Source organism: Lepidochelys kempii, chromosome 23 (genome assembly GCF_965140285.1).
Source record: "Lepidochelys kempii isolate rLepKem1 chromosome 23, rLepKem1.hap1, whole genome shotgun sequence".
Taxonomy (NCBI): Eukaryota; Metazoa; Chordata; order Testudines; family Cheloniidae; genus Lepidochelys; species Lepidochelys kempii.
Window position 1 is genome coordinate 18,052,749 of NC_136402.1, and position 12,045 is coordinate 18,064,793.

At 61.7% G+C, this 12,045-nt stretch overlaps 2 protein-coding genes across 4 annotated transcripts; one reads left to right on the top strand and one right to left on the bottom strand.

Annotated features, from left to right (window-relative positions):
• Positions 1-100: 100 nt before the first annotated feature.
• Positions 101-2,451, bottom strand: TREX2 (three prime repair exonuclease 2). 2 transcript variants are annotated; one of them, XM_073321667.2, is made up of 2 exons: positions 2,090-2,451; positions 101-923 (listed from the first exon to the last, which is right to left on the bottom strand). In XM_073321667.2, the coding sequence occupies exon 2, from the start codon at positions 919-921 to the stop codon at positions 244-246; it is 678 nt and encodes a 225-aa protein (XP_073177768.1). In that variant the 5' UTR covers positions 922-923; positions 2,090-2,451; the 3' UTR covers positions 101-243. The 2 variants fall into 2 exon arrangements, with proteins under 2 accessions (XP_073177768.1, XP_073177767.1); XM_073321666.2 differs by having other exon boundaries at positions 102-923; positions 2,094-2,451.
• A 608-nt stretch (positions 2,452-3,059) lies between these two features.
• On the top strand, positions 3,060-9,107 carry LOC140901949 (emerin). 2 transcript variants are annotated; one of them, XM_073321445.2, is made up of 7 exons: positions 3,062-3,283; positions 3,945-4,037; positions 4,126-4,206; positions 4,403-4,483; positions 4,732-4,832; positions 7,891-7,940; positions 8,144-9,107. In XM_073321445.2, the coding sequence occupies exons 1-7, from the start codon at positions 3,202-3,204 to the stop codon at positions 8,397-8,399; spliced, it is 744 nt and encodes a 247-aa protein (XP_073177546.1). In that variant the 5' UTR covers positions 3,062-3,201; the 3' UTR covers positions 8,400-9,107. The 2 variants fall into 2 exon arrangements, with proteins under 2 accessions (XP_073177547.1, XP_073177546.1); XM_073321446.2 differs by lacking the exon at positions 4,403-4,483 and having other exon boundaries at positions 3,060-3,283.
• Positions 9,108-12,045: the final 2,938 nt, after the last annotated feature.

Sequence of the window (12,045 nt, forward strand, 5' to 3'; positions counted from 1 at the left end):
CCATCAAACCCCACTCCCCTCCCAGAGCCAGGGAGAGAACCCCGGTGTCCTGGTTCCCACCCCCCTGCTCTAACCCACCAGACCCCATTCCCCTCCCCAAGCTGGGGAGAGAACCCAGGTGTCCTGGTTCCCAGCCCACCTTGCTCTAACCACCAGACCCCACTCCCTTCCGAGAGCCAGGGCTGCATCCTGGCTCTGACCCCACTCCCCTCCCAGAGCCCAGGACGCCTGGGTTCTTGGCGCTCACTGCGTGGTGGGGAGGTACATGGGGCTCACGTCCCCCCAGTCCCGGGCCTTCCCCGCCGCCCAGCCCATCAGCTGTGGCGCCCTGGCGAGGAAGATGGCGACGAGGGTGCGGACGTCTCCCTCGGCCGAGTGTGCCCTGTCGGGGTCCCTCCCGAAGAGCGCCTGGAAAAGCGCCCCCAAGCTGTACCCTCCTTCGCCCCCCAGGCCCAGCTCCTTCATGGCCTGCAGGGTGTCCAGGCAGCCGGTGGCGGGGGGCAGCTCGGCCCCCACGCGCCCCAGCTCCGTCCGCAGCAGGGGGAAGTCGTACCTATAGCCGTTGTGGGCCACCAGGCAGAGCGGGGGGGCTTGGCGGGCTAGGAACCCCCCCAGGGCCTGAGCCACAGCCTGGTCCAGGCCATGCTTGCCGTTCTCCTCCAGGCCCTGCTGGCTCAGCCCCGTGATGCGGGCGGCTGCCGGGGTGACGGGCTGTTGGGGGTCGATGCACAGGGTCAGCTGGTCCAGGATGCGGGGCAGCTGGGGGGCACCGGTGTCGTCATCCTGCAGGGGGCGCTGCAGGAGGGAGCGGCGGTGCAGGGCGAAGAGACACAGCTCGGTGATGCGGGGGCGGTCCGGGGGCAGGCCGGTGGTCTCCAGGTCGAAGAAGACGAAGGTTTGGAAATCCTGGGGGGCCAGCATGGCTGGGGAGGAAGAGGCGTGTGAGCGGAAGCCAGCGATGCGGCTGCCTCTGGGGCGGGGCGCGGGGCTGTTTATACAGGGACCCCTTGGAAGGGGTAGAGCAATGAGAATTCCTGGGTTCTCTCCCTGGCTCTGGGAGGGGAGTGGGCGCTAGTGGTTAGAGCAGGGGGGCTGGGAGCCAGGACTCCTGGGTTCTCCCCTCTGCTCTGGGAGGGGAGTGGGGGCTAGTGGTTAGAGTAGAGGGGCTGGGAGCCAGGACTCCTGGGTTCCCTCCTTGGTCCTGGGAGGGGAGTGGGGGCTAGTGGTTAGAGCAGGGGGCTGGGAGCCAGGACTCCTGGGTTCTCTCCCTGGCTCTGGGAAGGGAGTGGGGGCTAGTGGTTAGAGCAGGGGGGCTGGGAGCCAGGACTCCTGGGTTCTCTAACTGGTCCTGGGAGGGGAGTGGGAGCTAGTGGTTAGAGCAGGGGGGCTGGGAGCCAGGACTCCTGGGTTCTCTCCCTGGTCCTGGGAGGGGAGTGGGGGCTAGTGGTTAGAGCAGGGGGGCTGGGAGCCAGGACTCCTGGGTTCTCTCCCTGGTCCTGGGAGGGGAGTGGGGGCTAGTGGTTAGAGCAGGGGGGCTGGGAGCCAGGACTCCTGGGTTCTCTCCCTGGTCCTGGGAGGGCAGTGGGGGCTAGTGGTTAGAGCAGGGGGGCTGGGAGCCAGGACTCCTGGGTTCTCCCCTCTGCTCTGGGAGGGGAGTGGGGGCTAGTGGTTAGAGTAGAGGGGCTGGGAGCCAGGACTCCTGGGTTCCCTCCTTGGTCCTGGGAGGGGAGTGGGGGCTAGTGGTTAGAGCAGGGGGGCTGGGAGCCAGGACTCCTGGGTTCTCTAACTGGTCCTGGGAGGGGAGTGGGAGCTAGTGGTTAGAGCAGGGGGGCTGGGAGCCAGGACTCCTGGGTTCTCTCCCTGGTCCTGGGAGGGGAGTGGGGGCTAGTGGTTAGAGCAGGGGGGCTGGGACACAGGACTCCTGGGTTCTCCCCTCTGCTCTGGGAGGGGAGTGGGGGCTAGTGGTTAGAGTAGAGGGGCTGGGAGCCAGGACTCCTGGGTTCCCTCCTTGGTCCTGGGAGGGGAGTGGGGGCTAGTGGTTAGAGCAGGAGGGCTGGGAGCCAGGACTTCTGGGTTCTTCATCACTCACCCACCTGCAGTTAAGCCTTTCCCTGGCTGTGTGCCTCAGTTTCCCCTCTGTTGTGAGCAGATAGCTCGTCTCCCGGCTGAAAGGTGTCTCCTTAGCAGCTGCCTGGTGCTGTGTGAGCTCCTTGGGGCGGCGCCAGGGAGTGCTGAGGGCCGGTCACTTGTCAGGTCGGGGCGGGGGCCGGGGCCTCCCTCCTGGGGAAATCGAAACTGCCCCAGGCAAAGCGATGAGTCACCAGGGCTCTTTTCTGAGTCTGCTTCCCTCGGGGCGCGTGGGGGGAACGCCCTGCCAGCTCCTGGGAACCCAGGCGTCCTGGCTCCCTGCCCCCCTGCCAGCGCCCAGGGAACCCAGGCGTCCTGGCTCCCTGCCCCCCTGCCAGCTCCTGGGAACCCAGGCGTCCTGGCTCCCTGCTCCCCCCCGCTCCCTTCCCGCCCCCATGAGACCCCACCCACTCCACTCCCACAGCACAGATGGGACCGAGGCGTCCCGGGCTGGGTCCCAGCCCTCCCCCCAGCTCTGGGGCAACAGGAATTCACGGAGCCCCGGGACTCCCACGGTAGCTACTAGCCAAGTGGGGAAACTGAGGCAGACGGGGGGGAGGGGCAGAAGCTTGCACAAGGGCCTCCGGCCGCTCCCGCGCGCTGGGATATGGGCGGGGCGTTGCCAGGGGCGGGGCGTTCCTAGGGGCGGGGCGCGCTGGACGGGGCGTCGCGAGCCTCAGCGGTCCGTTGCCAGGGGCGGGGCGAGAGGGGCGGGGCGTTCCTAGGGGCGGGGCGCGCTGGACGGGGCGTCGCGAGCCTCAGCGGTCCGTTGCCAGGGGCGGGGCGAGAGGGGCGGGGCGTTGCCAGGGGCGGGGCGCGCCGGACGGGGCGTTGCTAGCCACGGCGGTCCGTTGCCAGGGGCGGGGCGTTGCCAGGGGCGGGGCGAGAGGGGCGGGGCGTTGCCCAGTCCCGGACCCTCCCCCCCCGTGTCACTTCCCCTCGCCGCTGGCGCCTCCCGTCCTGGGCCTGCTCCGCGCGCCGGAACCGCGGCTCCCGCCCCCCCCCACAGCCCCCCGCGGCCCCCCCGGGCCCTGCCCCCCCCCGCGCTGACCCCCGCCCCCCCCCGGCCGGGCCATGGAGCGGTACCGGGGGCTGACGGACACGGAGCTCATCGCCATGCTGCAGCGCTACGGCATCCCGCACGGGCCCGTCGTGGGTACGGGGGGCGCTGGGGGGAGGGGCCTCGGGGGAGTGGGGGGGCTGCGGGGGGAGGGAGGTGCTGGGCGGGGGAGGGGGGGAAGTTGGGGGGCTGTAGGGGGAGGGGGGAAGTCGGGGGGCTGCGGGGGGAGGGGTTTCTGGGGAGGGGGGAAGTCGGGGGGCTGCGGGGGGAGGGGGGTCTCTGGGGAGGGGGGAAGTCGGGGGGCTGTGGAGGAAGGGGGGTCTCGGGGGGCTGCGGGAGAAGGGGGGCTGTGGAGGAAGGGGGGTCTCGGGGGGCTGCGGGAGAAGGGGGGTCTCTGGGGAGGGGGGAAGTCGGGGGGCTGCAGGGGGAAGGGGGGTCTCTGGGGAGGGGGGAAGTCGGGGGGCTGCAGGGGGAAGGGGGGTCTCTGGGGAGGGGGGAAGTCGGGGGGCTGCGGGGGAAGGGGGGTCTCTGGGGAGGGGGAAGTCGGGGGGCTGCAGGGGGAAGGGGGGTCTCTGGGGAGGGGGAAGTCGGGGGGCTGCGGGGGAAGGGGGTGTCGGGGGGCTGCGGGGGAAGGGGGGGGTCTCTGGGGAGGTGCCGGGAGCACTATGGGGTGGGGGCAGATGCCGTCTGTGGGGGAGGGGCAGGGCACCATGGGGGCCCACCTGACCCCCCCCGTCTCCCCCTCCTGTTCCCCCAGGATCGACCCGGAAGCTCTACGAGAGGAAGATCTGCGAATACGAGAGCCAGCGCACCAGGCTGTCACCCTCGGTGGGGGCTGGGAGCTACTCAGGTGAGTGGGGGTCCGGGGGTGTGTGGAGGGGCCAGCAGTCACAGCCACTGACAGCCCCCCCTTTCCTGTGTGTCTCTCCCCCCCCCAGGTCCTGGCACCACCGAGACCTACATCCGGGAATCCTACAGCTACCCCCGGCAGGAGGAGCGGCGCGGCTATGGGGCGGACGGTGAGAGGGGGCCGCGGGGCGGGGGGGGCACAGAGCTGGGTGAGCAGGGGGCTGTGGGGCGGGAGTGAGGGGCACTGGCAGAGTTTTCCCAGGCTTGGGGTGCCTTGGCTGAGGTGTCTGAATGTCCCTGTCTGCTGTGGGGGTGGGGCGTGGAGGTGCCCCCCGCTGACCCCTCCTGTGTCTCTCTGCCCCCCAGACTCCAGCCCCACCAGGATGTACACGCGGGAGCTGTATGATTTCCCTCGTCGTGAGGGTCGCACCGGCTACCTGGGGGATGGTGAGAGGGGAGCCGGGGGGCGTCGGGGAAGTATTTCCTCTGGTGGGGGTGGCAACGGGGGGGATACAGAGCAGCGAGGATGTGGGGGGAGAAATCTGGTATGATTCCCCTGGCCTGGGCTTGACACCCCACCCCTGGGCCATGTTGACATTCCTGCATCAGGGAGTTCCAGGGGTGGAGCTCTAGTGGGGAAGGGGAGAGCCGTGCCCAGCACCGCATCTCACCCCACTCCTCTCTCCCCCCCCCAGATGTGGACACCGAGTCCTACGAAGAATCTTCCTCCTCTTCCTCCTCCTGGCTCTCTGGTGCAGCCCCAAGTCGCCTGGGGGAAGCCACCACCCGCCAGCCAGTAAGTCAGCCCCGGGGGGGGCAGGACGGGGTGGGTGGGACGTAAGCTCCCCAGATAACCTCCCAGGGGTGGGGGCAGCCTGGCCTGGGAAAGGTAGAAGGCACTGGGGGGGTGGAAATAGGTGTACCCCCCCTTTAGCACTCCCCGCTATCCTATCACCTCCAACCCCCAACTCTGCCCCCGTCCCAGCACCATGGGGCAATCCTGGTGGCCTGGCCTGAAAAACTCAAACCTTAAACTGTTTGCTGCCGGGTGATGTTGGGCCCAGCGCAGCCGGACCTGAATTTTGGCGCAATTAGAAACCGATATAACTTCCCGGGGGGATGATTTTTGGCCGGGTGGATAAATTGTCCCGTCAGCAGTTTGACCCTGTAGGAAAGAGAGAGAACCGGCCTCGGGGTCGTGCTTAAAGCCAGAGAGTTTAGTGCGGACAGAAACGCTGCCCATGTCCGGGATGCCTCGTGCCGCGATGTTACGACACGCGTGTTTCTAGGATTGACAATTTACCAGCCTCTCCCCGTCCCTAAAACCATCCCGGCTCTGTCCACGGGCCTCCCACATACCCCCCAGCTTGACCTGGGGCCGAACGTTCATGTACTTGGGACAAACTTCTCCTTTTCGAAGAGCAAAACCGACTTCAGCTCTGCAAAGCGTCGGGAAGATGTCACGTATTTGAACAGGGTGATCGGGAGACGGGGCCGGTTCAGGGCAGGGAACTGCTAGAGATGTCTCTACGAGATACTGGTCTGGTGATAGCGTGGACTTTCTTCGTGTACGTGGTGTGATAAGACGGGTTGATAATGGGGGGGGTGTAAAATATAACCCACAAAAGTGAGTTTCAGGAAACTTCATTTCAAAATTGAATTTAATTATTTTGGGGGGAAATTTTGCTTGGAAATTTGGTTCCCCTGCCAGTTTCGGGTCATTTTCTATTCTCTCACGGCGGTCACATTATTTTAACCGGCCGTTTGAGATTGAGACAGAAAAGACCCGCCATTCCGCCTCGTGAGATGATGTCACCATCTGAAAACGACGAGATTTCCCCCCCAAAAGACCCTTTTCTAACCAAAAAAAATAATTGTTTGGAGAACGTCCATTTTAGGGGTAACTGACAATTGATTTCTTGCCCGGCTGACGGGGTTCTGAAGCCACTGAAAGTCGAGCCGGGTGACGTTTTCCAGACCAGTTGCCTGTTGGCTGAAAACTGCGGTTTCGGATGAGCTGAAGCGATTTCTGAATTTGATCCGCTGGTTTTAGAGCCTCTCGAGAGATTTGTTGTTCTCAGGCAATGTCTGCGATCCGGACAGAAAGGACCCGCCGGTGTGAGATAATGTAATACTGACTAGGAACAAGTAAAGACACACGCACACTGCCCGCCCCCATGTCCACATGAGGAGAGATTCTGCGGTGTGCCCAGCCCTGGCGCTCTCCCCCGGAGACGCAGTTCACCCGGTTGGGTGTCCCCATTGCAAAGCCCGGCTGGAATTGCCAGGCGGGCGATCACGCTGCATTGGGACCCTGGGTTTACAATTGCCGGCCCCGGGGCTCCTGGCTGATGCTGAGCTGCGTCCGCATGGCACATGGCAGGGCTTGGCCCCACCCTGCGTAGCGGGGTCTGAGGGTTTTCTAACAGTCTCCATTTGCGTGTGGACTGTCGAGGGGTGTGGGCCCAAACCTGAGAGTGAGCCCAGGGCAGCATCAACGGGCCCATGATGCCCTGGCTGCCCTCGTTCCTAGTCCGGCCACGCACGCTCAGGCCAGCTTTTGAAAGTCACTTGGCCCGGGGGGGTTGGCTGGGCTTGCGAAGACTCAGCCAGTGTTTCTCTGTTTGCCCTCCAAACAGCTGCCAAATCCCCACCTCCAGAGACTCGCCTGCTACATCATCACAGCTGGGCTAAATTCTGGGTTTTGAGCATTTAAAAAAATTTTTTTTTTTTAGTCTATTTAAATTTGCACAGTTGCAGGCAGTTATGTGGGGGGGAAGAGCAGGGGTCAGGGGATGGTAGACTATAATTATTTGATGACCCTAGACAGGGAGATTGAAAAATGTAAACTTCATAACCGTTAAAACACCAATTGTCAACATCCCGTATCCAAATATAGAACACAAGTCCCCGTAAATAAATTCTATCTAAGGCGCGCTCCCAGCTATATATTTCTATTATCCAATTTTATTCTATTTTTGGGTTGTGTGTGTCTGGGGAACTTGAGGCTCACTGGGATCTACTGCTAAAAATCGACTCCTTCCCGTTGGATTTGCGGACGACTCTGTGGCAAATGAAAATTGAATCCCACAAGTCGAGTTCCTCCCTTTTTATTTCCGAGCAAGGTCTCAAACGTGTGAAGTCCAGGCCGGTCTACGCCTAAAAGTTACAGCAAGCTGGTTGCGTCACAGGGGGGCTGTGCGAAACGGCGCACCCCAGTGCCGCAGTGAGGTTGACCCCACTGCGGGTGCGGACGCGGCTCAGGCCCCAGAAGAATTCTTCGCCGCCGTTTCTTGGAGAGGCGCCCGCAGCAGAGGGTGGGGAAAACACCTTCCGCTGGCGTGGTGTAGACACTTCCTCCCATGCACCAACTACAGAGGTGCCCTTAATTCAGTTTATTTTATTCCCCTTTCAAAGGGATTTAAATGACACTAAATTAAGGACACTTTAAATCTTTCTCCTCTGTTATCAAAGGGAGGGACCGTAAGGCACCTACATACCTAGTAATCCTGGCCCACTGTTGTTAAGTTAGGGTGAGCTGCCCCCTCCCCCATTTGTACCCCCCAGACCTCTCACAGTAAGTATCTCATTTCTTCTCCTAGTACCTGCTGTTCCCACAACAGTAGGTGGCAGTTTGGGGGTGCAGGATGTGGCCAGTTTAGGGCTTGTATTCAGCACCACCACTGTGGAGGGGATATGCAAATTACTCCCTAGGCACAGCTGGAGTATGCAAATGAGGGCATGCATTGCCTGTATTACCTGGCTGCCCCTGAACAGGGGGTTCTGCCCCATAGCTGGACAGCACCTGCTGCCCCCCATCGCCTGGTGTTCGCTGATGGTGCTTTTCCTTGCAGATCGGAGAGGCCGCATCCTACACCCCGAGCAGGACGGAGGAGACTGAGAGGTGAGACCGGGTCACGGACGTGTGCCAGAAGGGGGGCTGTGGCTGGGTTGGGTACCTGTTTGGGGTCCCCCCCTCCTGGGGGGGTGAGTTGGGGGCGTATGAGTGGATACTGTGGTGTGTGTGGCTGGAGAGTGCCAGGATGGGGGGTGCTGGGGGGCTGTGAGCACTAACTACTGCCCCCCCTTTGTTCCCCCCCACTGCAGGGACGGCATCTCCTACCAGCGGGTCTGCCGGGCCCGCCCTGCCCCGCCCCCCATGCGGGTGGAGCCACGCCGTGCCATCCACCCCCTGCCCCGCGGAGGCCCTGGGGGGGGCCCAGGGGGAGGCTCCCGGCGCTACCTGCCTCTCTGGCTGCAGCTGCTGCTCTTCGGCGCGCTCGCAGCCTTCCTGGTGTACGTCTACTGCGCCCTGCAGGGCGGCGCCGATGACAACCCCTTCAAGCAGCACCTTGACGAGTGAGAGGGGCCCCCTCCCCCCAGGGCCCACGGCCCGTCCTGTCTCCCAGCCCCCCCGGCCACCCTGTCCCTTCTCTCAGCCCCTCTCCTGTCCTCCTCTCCCACTCCCCCAGGGAACGCTGTCTTCTCCTGGCATCCATGGCCCTGCCCCCCAATTCTGACAGCTCTCCCCCCACTTCCTGCTCAGGGATGGTTATTGGGGAGGGGCCCGCCAGCAGGCTGGGGGCCCTGCTGGCGCCTGGTGTGTTTATGTAGGGCCTATGCTAAGTGCCTCCTGGCTCCGCCCTGCCCTGTGCCTAGCCTGGCAGGGGGGGGGGGATTGCTACCCCATCCCCCGCAGGGGTTAACACTATGGTGGGGGAGGGGCTGTAACCAGGGTGGGGATGGACACACACTCCAGCCCCTCCTTTAACTTCCTAATCCAGGCTCATCTCCCCCCCCCCCCCACGAGTTGTTCCACTCTTTGGGGGGGGGGGGGGGAGGAACTAGTCTACTTCCCCTCCCCCCAAATATGTCCTGTCCCCTGCCGGGGGAATCAGTCTCGAAGGGGTAAACAGTTGCCAAGTGGTGCTGCTTAGCTTTTGTAATCTGCTTGGCGGGGGGGGGAAGGGTGTCGCTGCATTTTCCTAGCCAAGGGGGTTGCTTTTGAAACAAACCAGCCGTGGGGGAGCCACTCAATAAAATTGGGGCTTTTTTTGGTTGTTTTGTAAAATTTGGGCTTGTTTGGTTAGTTGGCGGCGGCGGGAGAAGGGCCCTGAGCCAGCCACCCCTCCACACACACCCCAAACCAGTCAGCACCCCCCCCACAGAGCCAGAACTCCTGGGTCCCCTCCCCAGCTCTGGGAGGGGAGTGGGGGCACAGGGGGGCAGGTGGACAGAGGCTGCCCAGGGAAGTGACTGCAGTATTTGCATACCAGGTGATTGGCGTTGATTATATTGCCCCCCTTTCTTAATCGAGGCCTGTACTGGCTTTTCCATTTCCTTGCCCAGGCTCAATGTCCCACCTCCTGGGGCTTCCCCTGCACGCCAAGACTTAACATTGACGGGCCAGCCCGTGGCCCGGCCTTGAGCCCGCCTGTTGGACGGTAGCCGAGTGGCAGCCCCCAGGCCCCACACAGTTGCCTGGGTCCCGCGCCCGCAGGGCAGCCAGGCACTAGAAACACTGTTGGGTCAAAGCCACCAGGTGGCAGCAGAGAGCCTCGCAGCCAGGCCAGGCCAGGGCTGGAGGTGACTTTGGGGAACCTGGCTCCACCTCACCCCCCAGGGGACTCTCTGCATGGACAGGCCTGACCCAGTCGCAGGGCAGAAGTCCCCCTCCAGGGCTGGTCTGCGGTGCTGACGGCCACAGCTCTCGTTATTGATGGAACAGGGACCCCCCAAAGCTCCCTGGAGTGCCGCTAATCCCAGAGACATGCTGGCCAGGCAGGGTAGAGCCGGGGGGCGACTGCCCCTATGAGAAAAGCAGAGGGAAAAACCTTCAATGAATCAAACACTGACCCATCCAAGCTCTTGGACTAGGCCGCCCCCTTGAGCAGTAAGAGCAGCACCACAGGGCGAAATACTCCAGCTTAGAGAGGGGACGAAACCAGGAACCCAATAACGGGGGGATTCCAGCTGTCCCCGTAATGACTGGGGATGCGGCGAGGAAGTTTCCAGAGCCGGGCGAGAGGTGAACGCAGAGGAAGCGCTCGCTATGTGATGAAACGTAACGCTACCCAAGCAGCCAGCTCAGAAAGGGAACTTGGGACATGCAAATTAGACACAGGAGTGAGACGCCTGCGAGCTGCATGGAAACTCTTTCAAAACTGCATGAAAGGCTCAAACTAAACCTACAGCCACATACATAAATCGGCGCTGAGGGTGGGAGGAAGAGCCCCCCACCTGAGCCATTCTGTTCAGGGGACAGGTCTGAGGAGGCCAGAGAGGAGGTTTTGGAAGAAATTGAGAAATTTTACCATAATAAGGCACCAGGAACAGGTGGGATTCACCCATGAGTCCCACAGGAGTTCAGCTATGAAATTGCAGAACCACTCGGGATCTTGGTAAATTGGAGAACTGGGCTAGAGCCAACAAAATGAAAATCAAGGAAGATGGGCTACACTTTGGGAAGAAAAACCAAATGTACCAGTACCGAACGGGGCAGAACTGGCTGGGCAGCAGCACTGCTGGGAGTGGCGGTGGATCACAACCCCGGCCACGTGATGCTGTTGCAAAAAAAAACAAAAAAACCATGCAATTTTAGGTTGCATTAGCAGAGGCGTAGTTGCAAGTTGCAGGAGGGGACAGGACCACTCGGCTGGGCCCTGGCTAGGCCTCAGCTGGAGGACGGTGTCCGGTTTCGGTCACCAACGCCCAGAAAGGACGTGGAGACACTGGGTAGGATCCAAAGGCAAGCGCCAAAGACGATCAAAGGGGAGGGACACCAGCCACGTGAGCCAAGGAACTGGGTATGCTCAGTTTGGAAAAGAGATTGACAGCGCTCTTCGAATACTCGAAAGGCTGCCATAGAAAAGATGGAGGCAGGTTGTTCTCTCTTGCCCCAGAGGGCAGGACGAGAGGCCGTGGGTTCAAACTACAGCACAGCAGACTGAGATTGAATCTCAGGGAAGAGCAGCAGGACGACAGAACCGAGGACTCGGGAGGTTGTGGAAGCTCCTTCGAGGAGGGTTTCGAGCGGAGGCCGGAACCATCTGTCTTGGATGGTTTAAATCCTGCAGTGTGGTTGGGGGTCAGACTAGGTGCCCCTTGCGGTCCCCTATGGGTCGAGGAGTCTGCTAACTGTGGTATGTGACCAATTGCTCCAATCAGCCTCAGGACCAGACTAGCAGATAACTCAAGCGATGCAGATTTTTAAGAGGCGCCAGAGGTGATTCCTGGCTGGGTAACTTCAGTACCAGACACACTGGTTGAAACTGCAGCAAAGAACAGACTCATCGGACATAGGGATGAACACGGTGCTGGGAAGGGGAAAATCAGGCCTCCCCCGTCTCTCTGAGTGACGAAGGAACGCACGTGGGTAATGCTCCCGGAAGACCCCGCAGTCCCCGGGGCTAGTTCTCCGAAAGCATCCACCCAATGGGCAGCGGCAGCCGGAAAAGCTACTGGAACCATGAAGGGCGGGAGAGACAGTAAGACGGAAAATCTCACACTATTTAAGGCCGTGGTTCGCCCCCCCTGGAATACGGCAGGTCGTTCGGGACAGCCACAACTCACGGTGGGACATCGGGGAGGGGTCGGAGAAGAGCCACGCGGGTTAGAAAACCTGCTTGAGAGCGAGACGCCCACTCCCTAGCTGAGCGCAGAGGAGGTGACGCAGGGACCGAATATTTCATAAGAAAAGGAGGACTTGTCGCACCTTAGAGACGAACCAATTTATTTGAGCATGAGCTTTCGTGAGCTACAGCTCACTTCATCGGATGCATCCGGAGCTGTAGCTCACGAAAGCTCATGCTCAAATAAATTGGTTCGTCTCTAAGGTGCGACAAGTCCTCCTGTTCTTTTTGCGAATACAGCCCAACACGGCTGTTACTCTGAAACCGAGTATTTCATAACTCACTCGAGCCAACAGCTGGCAGCTGAAACGAGAGAAATTCAACCTGCAAATAAGGTTTCACGCTGAGGGGAATTAAGCAGGGGAACAACCCACCAAG

Coding starts and splice junctions, on each gene's coding strand:
- TREX2 (XM_073321667.2), bottom strand. CDS start 921: ATGCTGGCCCCCCAGGATTTCCAAACCTTCGTCTTCTTCGACCTGGAG.
- LOC140901949 (XM_073321445.2), top strand. CDS start 3,202: ATGGAGCGGTACCGGGGGCTGACGGACACGGAGCTCATCGCCATGCTG. Junction 4,038..4,125: donor GGGGGCTGGGAGCTACTCAG/GTGAGTGGGGGT, acceptor TCCCCCCCCCAG/GTCCTGGCACCACCGAGACC. Junction 4,207..4,402: donor GCGCGGCTATGGGGCGGACG/GTGAGAGGGGGC, acceptor TCTGCCCCCCAG/ACTCCAGCCCCACCAGGATG.